The 22,352-nt window shown below is 35.8% G+C and overlaps 1 protein-coding gene across 1 annotated transcript in view; it reads left to right on the top strand.

Moving 5' to 3' along the window:
- Nucleotides 1-22,352, top strand: part of LOC139699555 (kinesin-like protein KIF2A) — a 145,932-nt gene that overhangs the window by 121,402 nt on the left and 2,178 nt on the right. The window contains exons 5-16 of the mRNA XM_071598192.1: nucleotides 755-785; nucleotides 2,156-2,458; nucleotides 4,029-4,191; nucleotides 5,981-6,084; nucleotides 6,569-6,731; nucleotides 8,499-8,745; nucleotides 9,247-9,389; nucleotides 10,149-10,318; nucleotides 11,985-12,139; nucleotides 18,048-18,168; nucleotides 18,298-18,338; nucleotides 20,536-20,710. Of these exons, the coding sequence (XP_071454293.1) occupies nucleotides 755-785; nucleotides 2,156-2,458; nucleotides 4,029-4,191; nucleotides 5,981-6,084; nucleotides 6,569-6,731; nucleotides 8,499-8,745; nucleotides 9,247-9,389; nucleotides 10,149-10,318; nucleotides 11,985-12,139; nucleotides 18,048-18,168; nucleotides 18,298-18,338; nucleotides 20,536-20,710 (1,816 nt within the window). The remainder of the gene's footprint in view (nucleotides 1-754; nucleotides 786-2,155; nucleotides 2,459-4,028; nucleotides 4,192-5,980; nucleotides 6,085-6,568; nucleotides 6,732-8,498; nucleotides 8,746-9,246; nucleotides 9,390-10,148; nucleotides 10,319-11,984; nucleotides 12,140-18,047; nucleotides 18,169-18,297; nucleotides 18,339-20,535; nucleotides 20,711-22,352) is intronic.

Genomic DNA, 22,352 nt, shown 5'->3' with positions numbered 1-22,352 from the left:
ATCCGCCATTTATTTTTGTTTTATTTCTAGGTGTTCATTTCATAAGTTCTTTTTTGCATTGGTTGTGTTGCTGATGGATGTCAGTGGGCCGATATTGCTCCCCGAGAGCAAGGTCTTATTGCATGGGTTATATACTGCAGTTTTTCCAGCAAAATTGTCTCATTTTTACACATTTTCCAAAAGTTATCATACTGCCATTTATTCTTTTTTCAGAGTGTTTCCATCTTTTTTTTACTTTTTTTCCTCCTCCAAAGGAATCATTATCAAATAGAGTATCATTTTCCATAATTTCACAGGATAAAGCCTCTTATTAAACTAAAAGGCCCCTGTGACTAGCAAGTGACTTTTCAGCATGATGTTTTGGTAAATTTCATTTTTCTATGGGATTATTTTTTGGCACTGGAAAATCTGCAGTATTTTCATTTATGTTAATTTATATTATAATATATGTATAGTAGTAAGTTTCCTCATCTTTTATCACTTTGCCACAAATCACAGCAATGCTTTTCTTTTTGCTCCAAAATCTCTCTTCTGCAATCTGATGGAGTAAATGCTAACTTTCTTCATCAATTGTGAACACATTTGTCAGACTCATGTAAATGAAAGACAGACCCTGCAACTAACTGCATTGTATTTTTCTAAATCCATGGAATCAATTAACATTCCTCCAATAGAGTCACCTCTGAAACAGTTTTATTGTTTGCACTAAGGTATGAATTTCTGGTGGAGTAATATTTTGTATGTTTCTTTCCAGGTTCCTCCATCGAGTGTGGCAAATACGAAAGGTGGGTTTCTTAACTCTGTGATAAATTATCTTTGTGAATAACTGATCATTTTTGTTTGTTTTTGCTGCAAATTGATGGGAAGGTAGCTGAGGGGTAGTCCACAAATAATGCCATATAAATATGGAAAGATTTAGTTGGACAAGAGCTCTGAATGTGGAGTAAAACAGCAGCAACTATTTTTAGAAAACTTTCTCATTGGTTTGTTCATATTTAAGAAATTCAGTGCTCTCAAAGGACAAGATTTGTTAGATGAGTTGTTGATTGCCACTCATAGTAAGTTTCAAAACGGCATTGTTTTAAGTCTGTTTTATTTTTTCCTGTTTTATTAAAATTTTCTTGATCATTCGTTCATCAGTTTGAGTAATGGTTCCTCCTGTATTGTTTTGCTGCTTTTAAAAGCCTTTATGTTTTATGTTGAATTTGGTTACCGAATCGCGGTCATTCGATTAAAATGCATGAAAGAGAAGCATAAGCTAAACAAATACCTAAGCTGTAGATATTCTTTAATGTGCATGCACCCCTGTGAAGTAAATTTATATAAGACATGCATAATAAACTTAAGCTCTTCGCTATCGTCCGATTCACTCCATTCTGCAGGATCTTCCATTTGTGGAATTTTGTTGATTTGTCTGTCCCCCCCCTATGTGTTGCAACAGAATTGATTAATCCCAACACTGTTACAGGCACACCGGCTCATATATCTTAAAGATTACTTGTAATGGTGCTATTTGCTCATGTCACCCAATGGTGGGTGGCATAAATTTGTGGAATTCCTTCATGATTCGTAGGAAAGAAAAACACTCTACTATTCCATGCAAATCTAAAGTTACTCCGACCAGTTTCAATACAGCGTATGATGCCAGATGATGATTTGCTGTATCGAAACCGGTTATAGTAAATTTTATAAGTGTGTGGAATAGCAGCGTGTTTTTCTTTCCTAGGCAAGGCCACCTATCATTAATTACCTCTCGATTGTAACTTTGTAGAAAAAATAAGTGCCATTTTCCACATTAAGAGTCTATATAGAGGGATGCAAGAAGTTGATAGGAGCCAAATGCCAAGGCAATTTTTATATAGTTGTATTAGATTATTGTATCCAGACCAAACTTTGAAATTACAACTTGAGAACACTTGTATGAGATATCCATGTCAGTTTATTGGAGATTATACCCTCTTGAAAAGTTTTGAGAATTAATAAGTGAATTTAATCACATTTTCATGATTTTAATACACTTCAAATGAGTGTCAACATTGTGAGCTTCTCTCAGGATCCCTCACCTTTTGAAACCTGTTCCTTAATCTTATTAACTGTTTGATGTTTTAGTACTTCGTGCAATATGAGAAGACTAAGCTTCCAAACTTTCCTCTAGTTGCCACGAGATTGGACAGGATGACATGCCAATTTAAACCCCTCGGATCTGGTGCCCAGAATGGGCATGGTGGAGGTAACACTGGCTACATGAACCAGAGGAACGCGTCTCTGACGACCATCCCCCAGGCACAGCCAATCATGTCACCACCAGGCCTGGCACCCCAGCCATTGGTGTCAACTCCGAGAGCAAAGCGGGACGAAAATATTCAGGGACAGTTGGACAATGGAACTAGTCGAAGGTCGCCTTCACCATCCATGCCCCCACCTCCAGCGCCACCCCCCCAAGCAGCTGCTGCCACCGGTGAGTTTCTATCCCCTGCCAGCTGGTCCCGGGCAGCACTTGCCCATACTTTTTGCCCCCCGAGTTTTATGACGTGCATAAATTCTCTAGAGTCATACTTTACTCTAAAAGTTAATGTTTTTCATCGATTTAATTTATTTTTACCTGAGCTAAGTTAAAACTTGATAAAATTCATTTCAGGTAAATCAGCATTAACTTCCGAATTTATTCCAAAGTAAATATGGCAAAAGTATTGCTGCACTTGTAAAAACTTATGTCTAAAAATATGTTTCTTGATTTAAAAAAGAAATCACCATAGAAGTTGACTAATAGATAAATTACTGAATAAGGTAGTGGGGCCTTTTTGTTCTCTCTCAGTTTGCCTTGCATTGGTGACAATCTAAAATTGTGAGGCTAATGAGGCTCCCTCCTTACACGTCTGACAAGTTAACTTTTCACATGTCAAGTTTTAATTGTTTTTCATAATTGAATGCATTGTGTTATAAAATATTCCCTGAAAAAAATTAAGAATGAAGTTGAGAGTTCATAAAAAAGTCACATTTTTAACTTAAAATTATTAAATTTAACATATTACTACCAAATTCCAGCTATAGATGTTTAATTATAGAACGGAAAGATGTATGTAATCTAAAATGATGATGCATGAACTACTACCAATCCAGTACCAAAGGGTGTATATACTTAAGAGTGATTATGATGTACCTTTGAAGACAGTGATGTCCAATGTTAATATTTCATTTCGAAAGGTGAGCATCATTGGTGAGGTAAATAGGAGTGTGGAGGTAGATTGTCGGTTTTTGCGGCAATAAAATAATGCCAAGGTGGCTCTCGGGATGGGCTCCTGCATGTGGAACATTTTTGGGCTCAGTACTTTGTGTCGTGTTGAGGTGAGCCACTTCAGGCACAAAGGGAAGACAGTCTCTGCAACGCTCAAGAAGATACAGTGAGTCCAGAAGGGCTGTATAGAGAGATGACTGGGAACGGGAATAAGTCAGCTCAGAGTGAACATTGCACATTTTCTATCCCATATGTTGATGTTGTAAACCAAATTATCAATAGTCAGCCTTGAAGTGTCCTTTTTTTCTGTTAAAATTATCGTTTGATGTCATTAGGAAAGTAATAATGGAACGATCAAAAAACTTTTTAAAAGATATTTGATGTCATGGTATATCTTATAAAAATAACATCTTACATAATCTTTTGTGGTTCTTTGTCATCATTGACACATTTGTTTTGAATCGAAAGAATGTTTTACTTGCTTAAATCATAGGAATATACAGCCTGAGCTTTAAGCCAAATTATGATTTAACTTCAAAAATCATTAGCAAACCTCTTGGTCCCCAAATGTTACATTATGAAAGCAAGCTCACTTAATTGACCAAAAAGTTGGGGACGGTGAGGAAGGTAATCCATAACTGCTGGCTTGAAGTGTTTCATTGTGAGCATAAACTCCTTGTCAGTGGCAAGGCACAGTTTGTCCATGTTGACTCACCACTCTACTGCATGTTGGCAGATGGCCTTTCCATGGTTGGCTGGTGTTAATAGCTGGTGTTGTTGTTTTTGTTGCAAGGTGTTAGCAATAGGCGGCGCAGCAATGTGGTGAAGGAAGTGGAGAAGCTGAAGAAAAATCGGGAGGAGAGGCGGCAGAGGCAGGCGGAGTTGAAGGAGGAGAAGGAGGCCCTCATGAACATGGACCCAGGGAACCCCAACTGGGAGTTCTTGGCAATGATCCGGTAAAGGCCATTGTGTGCACTATTCGTCTGTGCATGCCCCAACTTGTTTGTGAGGAGGGAAAACTGCAAATTATTTTTGGACCATGATATTTTTTGTATTTGTGTGCTCATCAATGGTTGACTTCACTAAAGTTACTGTGGGAGGTCCCTAAGCTTCTTCGAATGTGTCCCAGCTGTACAATACTATATGTGTGTTTAAACATGAGCTTCAACATCATGAGCTTTGGTTAACTGCAATTGCTTTTTGATATTGTATGCATGGTAATTCACCAGAGTTAGCTTGGTAGGTGTAAAGCACTCGTATCGAGGGTTCTGGGTTTGAATCTCAGTAAAGGCAAATAAATTGCCAAATTTTTCTCTTTCACATACACATCGGTGGGTGACTCCTCAAAAGTCACTGTTGTAGCATTCCCTATAGTTAGTTTGAGTTAGCCTCGAGAGACTCAAAAGATATGATGATGAATTCAATGGCATCAGTCATGTGATTTTATTTGTGACTTAAAGGAAGCTAATCTTAACTCTCGCTGTGTTGTCCTTTTTAAGAATTATGTCATGTGCAACTATGTAGAATAGTAATCTTTGTAGGTGTAACTCACTTTAAGAAAGGGTCTGATTCCTCAAAAATGCATCATTTGGTGCATTTTCTTTAAAAAGTGATCGTATATGTTTATTTTTGTGTTGAAATATTTAAGGCATATTTTGAAAATTGGTAAATAATGATGTGGATTATTTTTTGTGGTCGGTGTACCCAAATAAATCTAAGATTACTTCTATTTAATATATTTAAAGATAGCTTGGAGCATCTTTTGCAGTTCAATTGCCATTTAAAAAATTAATGTTATGCATAATAAATGCATTTACTCTGTTGCTAACCAAAGAAAACCTTATTCTGAATATTTTCCAAGTTTTTTCATTTTTTTGTGAAATGACATGATCAGGGTTGGCCACATTGAATTATTTGACAAATCTGGAAAGTGAAATAAAAATTGGGAATTTCCAAGGAGAGTGTCATGCATTTCAGTGGTGATACCAGTATGTGTTTAGTATATGCCACCCCGCATGCAAGCACCCAATAAACAAAAACTGAATAATTAGGACCAAATTTGGCAATGCCAGTGGTACATGCAGCAATGAGGGATGGTTCACAAAAAGTAATTGATGATTCCAATCTCTTAGGAGATAAATACAGGAAAAGGTTTTGTTGGGGGAAAATTCTGAGTTGAAATCTAGAAATGATTGGCAGTCCTGGAAGTGGTGCAACTGGGATGTATATGTCATATCAGTCATGGAGGCAAGAAATAAATGAGACCATGCCATGTGAATGTGCCAAAGTAGTCACCTTGTTTATCATACAAGTACCTGGTATGAGTTTTTGTTGGTTTACCAAAATATAAATGAGATATGAAGATTTCCTGTTCTAATAACTCAAATGACATCGCATTGGCTGAGTATAAAGTGCTGTTAGAAGGAAATATTTAACACATTGCTGTTCAGAGAGGAATGCATGTAATAAATTACCACATACTCCAACCCCACATTGATTTTGTGTTCAAAAAAGCTCATTATTACACCGGGAGCATTTATATACCTTATTTAGGGGTGTGATCTGTGTTAGTTTCAATGTTTACCTGAAAGTGTGCCTATATAGATGGCTTTGTGACACTCTTTGAACCCACTTGTGATTGGTTTTGTGCTTCAGAAGTTTTTTATAATCAGTGGGCTTTAATTTCTAGATGTATCTTGCTGTTTTATGTATTTTTTTTACAAAGTATTCATCTTTTATATTTAGGGAATACCGTGCCACCATAGATTTCCGTCCATTAATGGATACAGATGCTGTAGACGACCATCAAATCACAGTGTGTGTGCGAAAGAGGCCTCTTAACAAGAAAGGTATGATAACACTATCATAAATGTTAAGCAGTAATCATCTTCCATCCACCTAAAATCAAATTCATACGTTTGAATATCCATTATGGATGGCTTGACGACATCCTATTTTAAACGGGTTTCCCGCATCTAATGATGATGGCTACTACATGCTAACAATGAACTAATGAAGCTAAAACTGTTGAGAGTTATTCCAAGTACTTCTGTCAGTATTAGAGCAAAGTGAGCAAAGCAGTGATACCTCCCTTTAATCACTCACTCGGTTACTATACCCTATACATTGTCAGTTGGTGTTAGAGGTGATTGTCATGAATACTCTTGATCATCTGCTTGACAATTAGAAACATGTTTAAAATCACGCCAATCAGATAATGTCACAGGTATGATGTGGCGTTGTGTTACATAAGGAGGAAATGCCAAAATTTGAAATGTTAAGTTGTTCCTAATGGGGAATGAGCTTTGACTGTTGTTATCTATTGTTTTTCAGAGCTACATAGAAAAGAAGTGGATGTGATTTCCGTTCCCAGCAAAGACCAAATGATAGTGCATGAACCCAGAAACAAAGTGGACCTCACCAAGTATTTAGAAAACCAGCATTTTCGGTTTGATTATGCATTTGATGAGACTTGCAACAATGAAATGATATACAAGTAAGTACCTTGGTATTTCAAACTAACATTTAAGCATGGAAAAATCTTAATGGAATTCACGAATAGTGCTACTGTTACACATACATCCGACAATTTGTAATTTTTTTTTAGTAATCTACGGGTTAAAGTAGGTTTTGGATGGACAAAACTATCAAATAAATATTTTGTGACTGCTAAAAAAACACAATCCAGCCACCTACTCTGTATCAAGTCCCTCTCAGAGATGAAGAGGGACTTGATGAGGAGTAGGTGGCTGGATTGTGTGTTGTTAGGGATCATAAAATATTAATTTGGTAGTTTTGTTCATCCAAAACTACCTTAACCGGTAATTATATTGCATAAATTAATGCATGGAAAAATTAAGATACTGATTTACGCCCTAAAAATGGGTTTTTGATTAAAATATCCCTCAAATCATAAATCCATTGGGCATTGGTAGCATTGTAGTGCGATAGATAATTACTTTGACTCCTGACTATAGGGTCGTGGGTTCAGCTACAAGACAATGTCTTTGAAAAATTAAATTTAAAATCAAAACAGTGCAATGTCCTGAATACCAAAAATTCATGGGGATACTGGAGATATAGACAACGTTTGTAAGAGATGGACCAGGCTAAACATATTGGAGCAAAAGTTTCATTATTTGTTTCAACTTCAGTGAATTGTTGTAACTTTCGGCTGGTTTATAATATTATAAATATTCCGAGTATATATCATGTGTTCATTATACAGAGTATTTTGAGTATTTGTTGCATAACTTATGGAGCTAATAGTGAATGTGATTTTAAAATATTTTTTATCAAATCGACATGTGTCTCTAAACTCTCAATTACTGGTAAAAGGCAATGCAAACATTTCTCTGATAACATCTGGTGTTCCCTATGAAGATAATTTGCTTCATGCAGAGCACATTCATTTACATAGTTGATCTAAAACTGTTGCGAATGACCAAAAATTATGACATTCATAAAAATATAGTTTTTTTTTCTACTGTTAACTTTTCAGATAGCTCCCTGTAATCACTGTCACCATTACTCTTTCGTAAAATGCTAATTTTAGCGATAAATTAAGATTTTTCAGAAGTATGGAAAAACTATACTCAGCATATGTTATAGAAAATTGAATTTCCTTTAATGTGACAGTAGAACTAATATCCTATGTTTAACTAATTTGTCACCACTTCTTTGAAAATCTAAAATACACAATGATTATTGGGGCAATAGCTAGTTGCGTTGTCCATTATGGTATAGATGCAGGTATAATTACATTTCAAATTATTTACATTCTTTAATTACATTTCAAAAGGAGTTCTTGATTATTGCAATAACTTTCTATCTAGTAGAAACAATACCCCTTAGCATACACGCATAGCAAGGGTATTTTGAAACATATACTTGGCCAGGAGTCTGATACCATTTGCCTGGAAATGTCTTGTTGAACCATTAAGTGATGAAAGTATGTATAAAATGTATTTATTTTTTCACATATGATTGTCACTGAGTTCCATATTGTAATGCTAAAGAATTAATGTTGCATGTGTACTCAACCAGACTAGATATTAATTTGTGTCTATGTTAGCTGTCTCCTTTCCTGGGGCTAAAAATATTTTCAATTGAAATTTCTGTGGAATTTTTCCAATCAGTTGCTAACAATAATTTATTGAAGACTCATAAAAGATGAATTTGGTGCTGATCCCCTTAAGAGTGATCAGCAAAGGGTTTAATTTGGCCAGTTGTCATTCATGAAATGCTTTTCTCCCTGTTGCAGATACACGGCTAAGCCTTTGGTGCAAACAATCTTTGAAGGTGGCATGGCAACATGCTTTGCGTATGGGCAGACGGGGAGTGGGAAGACCCACACAATGGGTGGCGACTTCCATGGGCGCACGCAAGACTGTAAGAAAGGAATCTATGCCATGGCCGCTGTGGATGTCTTCAAGTTTCTTCATTCTTCTCGCTATCGCAATTCTAATCTTCTTGTGTCGTCTAGCTTCTTTGAAATATACAGTGGCAAGGTTGGCTTTTATTCCTTGTGTTTTTTTTCAGTCTCTCTGTTTGCCATAAATTTTTGTGGTTTTGTTAAAAATTTAGTCCCCTTATATTTTCTGCCAAACGATCGTAGGAGGCTCTCTTGGTAAATGTATGTATGGTTGTAGTTCCCTGGCAGCACACTGGTGCTAAACAGCACCATGAAGTTAGCTACCCAAGAGCTCTACTTATATATCTTTTTCACTGTTATTTTGTTCAAAAATAATTTATCTATGCTAGACAATTTGTAATTTTAAACAGAATTTCAGTCCCCCCGAGCATAATTTTAATGAGTATTTAGCCAACTTTATTCATGTGAAAATTCTGGAATGGATGATGGTATTTGTGATTCCTATGTATCCTTGGTGAGATCGTTAAACCTTTGACGACTTTCTTTGCTGAAAGTTTTCTTTTGTAAGAATAAGTTGACCATTTTATGAATTTTTCCCATCCCTTATAGTAATTAATGTCTTTGGCATTTCTTCTAGGTGTTTGACTTATTGGATAACAAGAAAAAGTTGCGAGTTTTGGAGGATGGGAAGCAGCAGGTGCAAATCGTGGGCCTCACGGAGAAGGAGGTTGAGTCTGTGGATGACGTGCTCAAACTCATTCAACATGGGAACACTGCCAGGTTGGACCTTGTCCATTCATTCGTTTTCCTTGTTGTTTTATTCAACCTCAAAAGTTTTTATCGGTGCACACACAAATCTTTATAGTGGATCGCTGATGGTCATTAAGAGCTTTCAGTTGAATGTACAAATTTTAAATCATTACCTGTCTTGAGGAATAAGCTATCTTGGTTATTTTACCAAATTTTCTTGCATTGGGCATTGTCTGTGATTCAACCACAATTTTATTTTGTTTCTACTGGAATTAGGTAGATATTGGCTGCTGCCAGTCACCATTTTGATAGTATCAATGAATTGAGTAGTTTTATGCAAGTTGTGCCCAACTAAGCTATCAGTTTATTCAGACTATGTCTAGAATTGGAATTTAGATAATATTTTGTGACTCTAAAAATTTTTTCATTTATATCTATCCATTTTTTAATACAAGCTATGTCAATATGGCATGCTCACAACTGGCAGGCTGGCATGTGCATACCTATGTACTCAGTGGTTGCATGCCAGGTGGAAGAAACAGGGTTTTAAATTTATGGTTTTCTATTTTGATTTATTGCCCAAATTATTACACCAAATCTATTGAATCCTTGAGACATCTTTCGTGTCGCAATACATTAAAAATCAGTTTAATTCCTTCACAAATAGTCATCAAGCCTTGTAATATATGATACTACAATTTTGCAATGCTGTGTCTCCACCTGGCCCAAGCTTAAATGTGGAGACCTTATTTGTACGCTGTCCATCAACCCAAGTTTCCTTTATTCCAGGACCTCTGGGCAAACGTCAGCCAATTCAAATTCTTCGCGATCCCATGCAGTGTTCCAGATAATAGTTAGAATAGCTGGTCATCATCGAAGGCTTCATGGAAAGTTCTCGCTTATTGACTTGGCTGGAAATGAAAGGGGTGCTGATACATCATCTTCCAATAGGCAAACGAGTAAGGCAGTCATTGTGCAATTGTTATACTATTAGTTTTCTACTAGTTATTGCATAAGTGTTACTTTGATGGAGAAGATAAAAATGGAAGCTTAGACAATGCTTTCCTTGTGCCTTATACATTATTTTGATTTAAAAAATCAAATAATCAAAAAAAATGAACTGAATTATTGAAATTTCAATATTTGCCCTTTAATTGTACTTTTGAAAGCTGAAATTATGGCTGCACAAATTAGATGATAAAAATTGGTGCCATGACTTGGAATTCTGTGCTCACTTTACTGTGAAATTCAGGGCCCTGAATATAATATTGCCAGGGAAACGGAAGGCCATCACTCAATCAATCAGCTCCGTTCATGCTTTCTGTAACAGCATTCTAAGTTGAATCTCAGATCTTCAAGGAAAAACTTTTGTTCACCTCACGACCTCATTTAAAATTGTATTTTTTATAGTGTTTGCCATATTATAAAAGGACATTGGCAGAAGAATAAGAACACACACATCTATCACTAATTGAATTAAACAAGTATTCAATAATTTTTAAGTTTTAAAACATTTTATTGCATTTCTTTTCTATTTATGTCCATTTTGATGAATATAAATATATTGTTTATTTTGCGTGGAAAGTTTATCTATTATTGATTGATATAAATTCCTTTTAATTTATGAGCCAGTATTATTCAATGAATATCATATTGTCTCTGAACATTCACTGAAGTTTACCTGAATAAAAGTGGAAACAAGCAATCATAAATTATTTTTCCCACATTAGGTGACAATTATTATTTGAGTTCTTTGCTGCAGAAGACTTATTGGGTGCCCCTTAAACAATCCACTGTAAGAATGTTGATTATCTAATTATTGCATGGTATAATGGAAAAATCAATATTAGACTTTTTGTGCTCCTTGCATCCTGAGTACAGGCTAGCTGTACATAATTTCTGTTCACTTTAATCAATACTTTTGAATTCTTGGGAGTTATTCTTTTCATAATTTTATCAGCAAACAAGCTGGAGTCACTGTTGAAGGGAACTTTCTCCCTTAATATCTGCCCAAGTAAGATCAGGAAATGCGTTATTAATGGGCTTTGAGGAAGAACTTGTTACTTGATAAGCAAATCACTAGATAAATTTATATAGAGATTTTTTCCACATCAAGTTTCTTGGGCCACATATAGGAGTAATAAGTGAGAATATGCTCTTAGATTGATGAGGAGTGCTCTCAATCATCTCTAATTGAAGAATTTACCATTTCCATTGTACTTATACAATATTTCGCCCACACTCTGAACTCACTACACTTTTGTGATGCTGAATACAACCAAAGTTTTCTTCAGAATGATCTCCTGTCTTGGCATCTGGATGAAGGGTACTGAAGTTGACAATTTGTAATTGTACTTAGTTCATTTTTGTATTTATGGCCATATAATGGCAAGATTTTGTGCACATTTGCCATAGTAAATGTGAGGCTAATATTGTTATGCTTTGGCAATAGAGATTCCATTGGTTAGTTGTACTAATGTGATCTTTCCTTTTCCAATGGTAATTTTTTAGGCATAACTGAAATCAATATAAACCAATGCCGCAAGTGAAAATCCTTCGTATAAACTGGCAGGGGTCAACAAAGCATATGATTGTAGTGTTTTCACACGATTGGCATTGTTTCAGGAATGGAAGGAGCTGAGATAAACAAGTCTCTCCTGGCTCTGAAGGAGTGCATTCGAGCGCTCGGCCGCAGAGGAGCTCACTTGCCGTTCCGTGCTTCCAAACTGACGCAGGTCCTCAGGGATTCCTTTATCGGAGAAAAGTCCAAGACTTGCATGGTGAGAAAATGTGCCCTCACACAGAGCAACTCTTGTTTTTCAATCCCACATAGCTTTAGATTCCCTTGCCTGTCATGGAAAGAGAGCACCCCACATTTTGATCCTTGGCACTTGGGATATTATGGTTAGTTTTGAAAGAGATGAGCTGTCTTCATGGTGTGCTGTGGCTTTTGGCAATCACATTGTGATTTCTGAATATTGTGTCAATATTATTTATCTCTTAGCGTACATATTTCCAATGTGCTACATGGGAAAAATTTCAATGATATCCAATAATATATGTTGATATATTTTGTAAGCATTGACACATTGGTATTGTTAATAAGATACCTATGTAGACACTTTAAATCTGATGGAGGTTTCATTGGCTTCACTAAAAAGTTGGGAGCACTACACGGAGTGGTCAGCACGCTGTCAACATGTTCTATATGTAATACATTTTTAATTGAATTGAAACTATGGCTTAAACTGAGAGTAACCCAACTTAGGTATCCTTTGTCTCTGTTGGCAATTATTTATGGCGAGCAAAGATGAAGTCAACCTAGGATATGCAACTCTCAATACAGGCCAAAGTTGATCAGGTATTCTCACTAGTTCAGTAAAGCCATTATTTTGAAAATAATTTCCCATGTGGTTGTTTATATTTAATTTTTTGCATGTTCTGCTGTGTAAGATAAGTTCAAATTCAGTTTTATCCAAGTAGAAATGTCTATCCTGAGAATCCATCTTTTGCAAAATGCATAAGTGTAAATATACGGTGAAACCTGCCGTAACCATCGCTATCCCTAAATGTGTACCACTTAGAGTGACCACATATAGATCTCCAGAACTGAGCACATTTCTCACTTAATCAATGACATGTTCTCTACAGTGTTAGGGGTGATTTAGTGGCTGATATTGATGATTAAGGATAAATAACCTATCCTACTAAAACTTCTCCAGAGGTCATTGACCCATCAAAATAAGAAATAGGAAATTTCCCCTCCTTTTGGTGGCCATCTTCATCAAAGGTCAAAAGTCACTCAATTTACGGTCAGTGGCTTCTACTCGCATGGACATCTTTTCCTGAAGGGTTTACTGGCTTATTCACAAACTGTAATACCATGTCTGTGCAAATATAAGCCAACGTTTCTTTGTGAAAGCTTGCAATGAAAAATCACCTGTCGCATACATTTGAGCCTTCGGAAAAATTCTGTCATATATTGGATATTGGCAATGTTTTACAAAAAAAGATGTTTGTTATTTTTCATTGTCATTAAAAGAAGTTGCTAATATTTTTAATTAGATTATTGTTGTTAAAATTACTTTTTCCAATTTCAGGCTTTATTAAAATGGCATTTATCAAATGAATGTTTGCTAAGAATTTGATGATGAATTTTGATGCTCAATTGTTTGTATTACAATGTAATGAATGACTTAATTGTTGAAATGTCTGTTTGGTCCATTTGAGCAATTACAGAGTTGCAATTCATCTGAGGAACAGCAGTACACTAAATGAAATGCTTGTAGTTAATTACATGATGAGGGGTGATTGGAAGGTGAACACAAGACTGCTTCAGAAAGAACAGAGAAAAATTTTTAGCTCTACACGTGACTCAGAGAAGCCATTCCTAGGATAGGATACTATTATTTTTCACTCAGTCCTTTAATAATACAATTTTCAATGTATTCTTGGTTGTACATGCATGACCTAAATGCCTCTGCTTAAATCTGCGGTTGGCTTCTTTTGGGCAGATACATTATTGAGCTCAGAATCCTGCTGAGAGCAGATATGGGTTGCTTGTTTATTTTGTTGGAATTTGCTGGGGGAATTATCCTCGCTTATGTTTAATAGGGCTGGCCAAAAAACCCCATCCTGCTGAGGGTGGAATGGTAGAGAGGCTGGGGCGGCCAACCGCCCCAAAGGAAAGAACCATATGAGACTGCCTGAAGCGGCGTCCTGAATGGTAAGTGGCTCATTCATGGAGTGATGCATGCTAGGGCCTTGCCTTCCGGGCCAGCCTAAGCTCAACAGCGACGCCTTTTAGGTAGCACCATATGGAGCTAGAGCCTGTAGCCTCTGTAGGCCAATGCTGCTGATTGATTCTAGGAACTCTCCATCATTTGGTCAGAACACTATTCACATGAATTCCAAAAGGATTTTTAAATGATTCTTTCTCATTTCAATGCTTCAAGCTAATTGAGGACATCTGAATTTTGTACATGAAGCATTGTTTCTCTTCCTCATTGATGAGTTCATTAAAGCATCTATGTGGTTCGTCTCTGTAAGAGAATTAAATAAGCAAAGGCAGGAACAAAATTGAGCCAAGTCTTCAAGGAAAGAAGAAAATAAGTGAGCCTGGAGACAAGAGTCAAGGGAATGTCATTGAGGATATTGACTGAAATTTTTGAAATTGATGTTTAAATCTTCAAAGCCCTGAGTCTTATAATTGAAGGAAATTAAGGATTTGAGTTAAAGTAGTATGAGAAAAATGAGGAATTCAGAATGAAGAGAAAGAGGAGGTGGCAAATGTTGGGAAAGTGAGAGGGACTGCCTATAAATGGTTTCATTCAATGTGCTTGGATATTACCAGTCAGTAGACCTATAATTAAAAAAAGAGTCCATCATGCAGCTAAGGACTTGGTTGTGAAAAATATACGTTGCCTACTGAACTAATAAAATAAAAGAAATGGCTTGGATGATGTAACAGGAAATTAGAAGGTATGGCTGTGTGAAGGCAATCTAAATTTTCCCTCATCATCTTTTTAAATGATGCTTAATTCAAGGAGAAGAACCATGGTTTGATGTCAATTGCAGGCAGTTACGTGGTGATGGTATTTTCATTATGGCTGTTACTGATTTGAAACTCATCAAATGATAATTATATTCAAAGTGCATCTTAATTTAAATTGATTTTTCATAATAGATTGCTATGAAATTATTTTTATCATTCAGCCTTTCATACAGATTGTTAATATCATTAATATTCAAGTCATGCTGTTATGAGTAATTTTTATCACATTGGTATGCATTTTTCATTACATAAATGATATGGTAAATATAATTTTTGAAGCTCATCAAACTTTGGTTGAAAAGGAAGCATAGCATTGAATATCTCTCTCATGGGCATATATTTACGAAGAAATGGTTAAATTTAAATCAGTAATTTGTAAGAGATAATTTTTGTTGGTAAGATATATATATTTGTGAAGAGTATTTAAATAGGCATATATAAATACAACAAAGAACATTTCATTTTAAACCATCCATTTCACAAAGAAATGGGTATTTTATTCCCTGAAACACTTCACCTCTATCTTTCACTTGTGGGGCCATTATTTGCTTTACCTAGGTAAAGGCAGGTTTCGCTTTTAATGTTAAGATATGCTAACATTCTATAGTGTGTTGCGTGACATTCAGTTATCCTACTGGATGGTAATACAGTGGTCCCAGCAAGAGGCTTTCCTTCCTTTTGTATCACTTTCTGTTCCCTTCTCTATGTATGGTTCAAAGTTTCCATCTAAGAGTTAAAGCTAGTGTACTGTAGAGGTTCATTTATTCATTGCAATAAGTTTTGCTTGATTCACTCAAGAAATTTATGAATGTAAATTACAAATTTATTATTGCAGTAAACAGAATCTTCTAAACAGTACTCGGTATTGAAATGAAGGATAGTATACAACACTTAGATATACATTTGAAAAAATTATCCACACTTCATTCCGAGCCATTTGTAAAAATTGATTGGAAAAGAGGAGATATATGACATTGCATGTATAGTTCTGAGAGACTTGAGTATCAAAAAATATAAAAAAATTTTCATATAAGCAATTTTTAAGAAACTAAAACGTAGCAGTTAGCTGCACTATGTAGTTGGGAATCAGGAAGGTTGGTGGCCTAAAATTTTTTAGTGATAAGAGAGGGTAGATGGTTACTAGAACTAATAAACCAAATGAACTGAAAAATGATCATTCACCAGTGTCCTTCCACCGTTGAAATGAATGGTCAATGCTCTGCTCTAAGAAACTACACATCTACATGCATATTACTTCACTTTATCCAATATATTGCTCATAGTAATTTTATGTATGATATATCATGGTGTTAAATGAATGCTAATGAGCTGTAATGGCTTCATTAATGTGAAGCAGGCCAGAAAAAACTCCAACAGCTGCAGTTAAGATAACAATGAAGTTTGATGTCATACACACAAAGTTTTAAAACCAGGGAAAACAGGAAAACACCCAATGTGCATGTATTGATAAGTAAGGAAATTTAATGTTTGCTCTGGTTTAAATGAAGATGTTTGGGATCAAACTTAATCATGTCCAGAAATGGAGGTTCTTCTCGTTTTTGTTAAAAATTTTCCAGTTTGGTTATCCTCAGTGAAGAATGTTTGAGTGTACCCTGTGTCCAAAGGTAACCAAATGGGGTGCATTTTATGACTACATTTATAGCTGTTCAAAAATGGTTACTTCCAACGGAGAGCAGTTGCTTACTACATTTACATAACCAGACTCTGGAATTAAATGGAACATGTTGATAATTTCAAACTTGATATCACCATGAACCTATTAATCTGCATGCATCAATGTAAATCATGCCTAACTAGCTAGGCATCATGAGCATTGCATTTTTGGTGTTGTCTTTCGAGCATCCAAAAATTCAATGAAAAGAGACTGGAAAAAAGGCCCTCCATCCCCCTTCTTAACCTCCCTCTCTCCCTTCCCCCACCAATTGCTCCTCAAATTGTTTTCGCTCATCTCTTTCACCCCGTCACACCACCACTAAACTTAGGTTGGCCTCTCTAGCTTCAGCATTTGTCCTCTTTCCAGAGTTTATTCCACTTAGATTCATACCTATACAAGAATCACCTCACTGATGATGGTCACAAGGTGATCAAAATACTGGTTAATGTCCAACCATCTCTGCAGATACACCGGATGTCAGGAGGAAGGTGCATAGCGTACAGAGGTTATGGAGAAGTTGATCCCAAATATTTTTTTTTCTTCCATTAAAATATAGCCCTGAACAGTTAGTTATGGATTTATGGCAATACAAACATTTCATCTAACACATTTGCTTTGAACAAGATGATGCTTAGCTGTTGTGAGATGATGTTTGACTGTTTGGTACACAAAAACAATGTGCATTTATGTATGGTAATGTAAAGTTAGCATTAAATTAGCTTCTATTCACAATTTTCAAGATGGCAGCCTAATAATTCAATTTATTCAATGTAAAATGTAATATTCAACCATTTTAAAAATTTATTTGTTTGTATTGGTAAGATAATCCGCTCATCAAAATTTTCTTTGTGTATCTAATTTTGTTGTCATTGTGCTCCCAAGTGATAGCCTGCTTAGATATTGGTGGCTTATTATTACAAAATTTGTTTCATGAACGTACATAAACGATCATATTTTCAGTTAATATAAGGATATATTTGCTTTGCTGTCATTCTGAAAACGAATGAATTTCCCATAGTATTAATAAGGCATGTGATCATGGTTTCTTGGAAATTTGAAACAAATACAGCTCTTCATGATAAAAAATTGAATTATAGGATGTAATATTGAAAATTGTGAATACACGACTAAAGAATGCCACCTTTATGCACTTGTATTTACACATTTTTTAATTCATAAAATATTTTCAACTCCTCGCCAAAAATTCATTTCATGACAGATGAGTGTTAAACTAGAAATTGTAAAATATTCTTATTGAAATGTTCTCGTTGCCATGGCTTGACGACTGGGTTTTTGTAGGATATGGTAACTTAGGTAAAAACATTCAAAATTGCATGGTGCTGCCACCAGAAATCATGCAGCATCCAAATGCCCTCAATGTATGTGTGCTGGCTTTAGGATTCACCTCTGTGGATATTCGGTCGTGAGCTGATCCGCCTCATTTAATCTCTCTGCACAGATTGCCATGATCAGCCCAGGGATGAGTTCGTGTGAGCACTCCCTGAACACGCTGCGCTATGCAGATCGAGTGAAGGAGCTGGCAGTGACGGACCCAGCTGAGAAGGGATCTGGGGGAGGGGGCAGGGCATCCCCCACGCAGAGCATTGGCGGTGGAGTGGAGGGGGGCATGAGACACGTAGATGGTGGCCAGGGGGGTGGCGGGCGAGGCAGCGGGTACAACGACGTGGACCACCACCATCACCACTCAGCCTTGGAAGACAGTGACTTGGCGCAGCTGCGATCGCTCAACGTGAGTGGCCTCTCATCCCTAGATCTCTCCTTGCCACTTGCTTTCCTCCCTTACTCCCACCCCTCTCCCTGGCCCTCTTTTCTTCACCTCTGTGAAGACTATGATGGAGTCGGGAGAGAACTTCTGTTATTAAAATGTTGTGTTGCTGATTTTCTGTTTTTAAAATGTTGTGTTGATATTTTCAATTTCAATACTATACTTTTACTAGCTGTTATAGCTAGCTAGCTACTAGCTGTTATAGCTTTTAGCTAGCTAGCCTGAATTATCAACCAAACTGTCCATGCAGTGCGGTTACAGCTTAGTTGGAAAGAGAAAAATAGTTCTGTTGAAGTTTCCAAAAAATTCATTGCCTCCGGAGAATGCTGCCACCAAATGAAAACCATTCATACTGAATGGATATACAGCCATGACAAAAACACCTCCCATTAGTGAAAATGAAGAGATAAACGTTTTGCATTCCCACCAATTGGGATCAGTAGATCAGATGGTTGCACATCTCCAGGGACCTTGTATGGAGCTTTGCTATGTAATGCAGGCTAAACAATTTTCACATAGCAGCAAATCAGTCACTTCAAAAAAGTTCCTGCTGTGTACGAGCCCTTATCACTGGTTTTGCCTTCACCAATTAAAACCATGAATATCTTTTTCAAATCGGAACAAAGATCATGTACCCAATTTTATCTGATTGAGAACCAGCACACTAACAGTCTTAGTTATATATGTTTTGACAGTACCACACAGTCTATTTAGGGTTATGCAGTGGAATCACGGTATAGCCAGCGTTCACAACAGCAGAAAAAATCACGTGCCATGTAGTGCTCATTGTTACTGATGACAATGTGTAATAACTCATTTGCTCATTAGCCATTGTTATCGGGTATATTTTATGCAAATTATCCAAGGATATCAAAAGGATAATGATAAGGACCTATCTAATATTTTTTTTAATAATCACATTTTGGGACAAGCTGAAAATGTAATGCACAAACTATTCACTTTTTTATATATTTGTCTGTTCTTCTGTAAAAGATGCTTTGAAATCATTTATGACTCAGGAGATGTAATCGTGTTATCTTTGAAGCCCTCTGGTCTCTTTTTATGATGGTATTTAATAGATGACAATGGTATGATGAATTCACTTTTTGAGGTATTTTTTGAAGAAGCTGTTTGTTTATTATTCCTGTTAATATCATGCATATCCTTCAAAAAGTATTAGCTTTAGGGGTTTAATGTGCTCTAATTGTAGTTTTTATCCAATTCATGCCTCTAAATAATTTAATGTGTGTTGAATTGACTCCCACTTGTACCCATGTAAAATGCGCACCATACTTTATCGTGAAAAAAGGGAAAATCCTAAAATACTTGAGCAATGACAGGAATGATTAGGTTTGGTGAAAGTAAGAATTTACCTTACAAGCATTTGTGATTTCTGCCATTGGAATGTCTCAAAAACATTATTGTGATCAACAATGATGTATTACTATCGCATATGACAGTTGAATAGCATGGACAGCAAGAATAGCAGTCCAATTCATTTAGTAAGTTTCCTTGGATAGAAGAATTTATATGTGATTTAGAAATTAAGAACTCGAAAGTTTAACTTGGAAGGATGAAAAAATCCATCAATATAAAGAGGATATTTTTTAATACTTTTTTAAATAAGTTTTTGGGTATGCATCGCAGTTGAATGTTGTCATAATCTTACATTTTGGGAGACTCACCACTGAAGTGGCAAGAAAATGTACCTCTCCTAAAAATCATTGAAGTTCAAAGGTAAGCAAGTGCATCACAATGTCCAGAGAAATGGGGTTAGGTGCTATAGACTGTGAGTGAGAGCCTGATGGCCTTGAATTGTGATCTGCATCCCCCCTAAGCCCTCATCTTTGACCCAAGAGACAGAAGAGCAAAGGCTCAGAACGATAGGCATGGAATAGCAGAGTGAACAAAATATGGAAAGGTTATAATGAATTATCAGCATTTATTTTATGGGAGAATTTGGATGCTTTCTTAGATGCCTCACACACAAGCAGTGAATTGTGGTATTCAATGCAATAGGTTTTCAGCTTTTACTGTTGCATGTTTCAAATTGAAGGCCCTAATTATGTGTGTTTTGGTAACCTTATAAAATCCACCTAAACCACAAAATGAGCATTTTTTTTAACAATTGACTGATTGATTTTTTCACCAATGCCTGCAGGAGGGAGAGCTCTCTGGTGACCTCTACACATTCCATGAGGCAGTGTCACAGCTGCAGCTACAGGAAGAAGAACTCCTCGATGCTCATAAGGTTGTGACGGAGATGAGTGAAACATGGCTGAACCAATATGCTGAGCTCCTAGCTTCAACTAATGTTGTGGATTATGACCAAGATGGTAAGCAGACATTGTAATTAAGATACTGGCTCTAATGCCAAAAATTATCCTTATTTGGCCCGTTCAAGAATCATTTATCAATTGTTGTGGTTATTGCTAGATGCAATGATGATTTTCTAAACTTCTGCTGGAAGTACCCAGTTTTTAATGAATCAGTAGGCATCAAACATCTATTTCAGACAGTATGAGTTATCTCGACATGCTGTTGTTTTCATGAAAATGGGATTCATAATTTTTATGTAATTTTGGCTATTTATACAGACCTTTATGTGTATATAATTTTATAAAAGACATGTTATTGAATCCAATTGCATCCTATCAGTGTGTTGACAAGGCCTAGTTATTCATAATCAGGAATATAGTTTTTTATTCAAGCTAAATTTTAAAACTAAATGAGTTATTAAATTGTATTTAAATCAATGTAGCTAGTGGAATATTATCCAGGAATTGTTGGTCTTGAATGATTAAAATGTAAGTTTTTATTTTCTTGACGGAAGCATATCTGAAATTTCTAAAATGTATGACATCTGTTGGCAGATCATGGCTTTATTTTTAAAATTGGTTTATTGGTCCTAAAAAAATTGGAAAGGAATTATGAAGATATTGACATAAAAATTAACTTGATTACACATTGAGTAATGCTTCAAAATTTACAGTCAAGAAATATTTTTCTTTTAATGCACCAATTTAATGCCAAAAATAAGCATTTTAATCTGCTATAATGTACTTAGTTTGGAAAATATAGAAATAATGTTTTGTATCATTAAACTTTGCTGACCATTCCGTTTCCTTTTACTGGTTTCCTTCAAAAATATAAAAATTATGCATATAAAGTTTTATTGTATTTTTGTCTGAAGTTAGATGGGGGTACATCCCATGCAAAGTATGCCATTTTTTAAAGTAACCTTGGGATATTGTTCCAATATTCACATGAATTGTTTACTCCCACAATTAATGGCCCCAGGGAACTTTGTGTGAAAGTGGCTGAATTTTTGTTCATATAAAGCCCTTTTAGTTTATTATAGCCATTAAATTTTTAAAGGTACATATATGCATGTCAGAAAATAAAATTAACCTTTTTATTTTATCTTAAATTCTGTCACTTTATAAAATTTATAAATATATATCTGTAGAAAGAAACCAATTGAGGGAATGGTGGAAATTTTCATACCCTATGAATGATAGTTCCTTGAAAGCAGTGTTACTGTATTGAAGATAAAGGGGACGTGTTTTTTTTATATTTTAATGGCAAAAAGGGTTATAGATGATTATATATAGCCCAAGAATGAGCTACAAAATTTTACATTATATCCAAGTAATGGTGACTTAAATATTTCAATGCTAGGAGATTGGACAATTGGGGCTTGCAGTTATCGTGGCAAGCATCACTTCTTTGGCATCTGAAGTTGCTTGGGTGCACAGGCTGTTCAAGTGGTCACATTTGACGTAAATCTCTCAAATAAATACTTGTTATGAAATGGAATGCCCCATATGTGATTCTGTGCCATGAACTTTGGTGTTTGTGGTGCAGAATTGGCTATGGGGGGGCGGGGAAGACTCTCGGTGCGCAGGCTGGCCATTCAGTCAAGGAAATTAACAAATGGTTCTGAATTACTTAGTTTTCGAAAGTTTTGGCAAAAAA

This window comes from Hetaerina americana, unplaced genomic scaffold, assembly GCF_022747635.1.
Source record: "Hetaerina americana unplaced genomic scaffold, ioHetAmer1.1.p SCAF_10, whole genome shotgun sequence".
NCBI lineage: Eukaryota > Metazoa > Arthropoda > Insecta > Odonata > Calopterygidae > Hetaerina > Hetaerina americana.
This window is presented reverse-complemented; position numbering and strand designations above follow the sequence as displayed.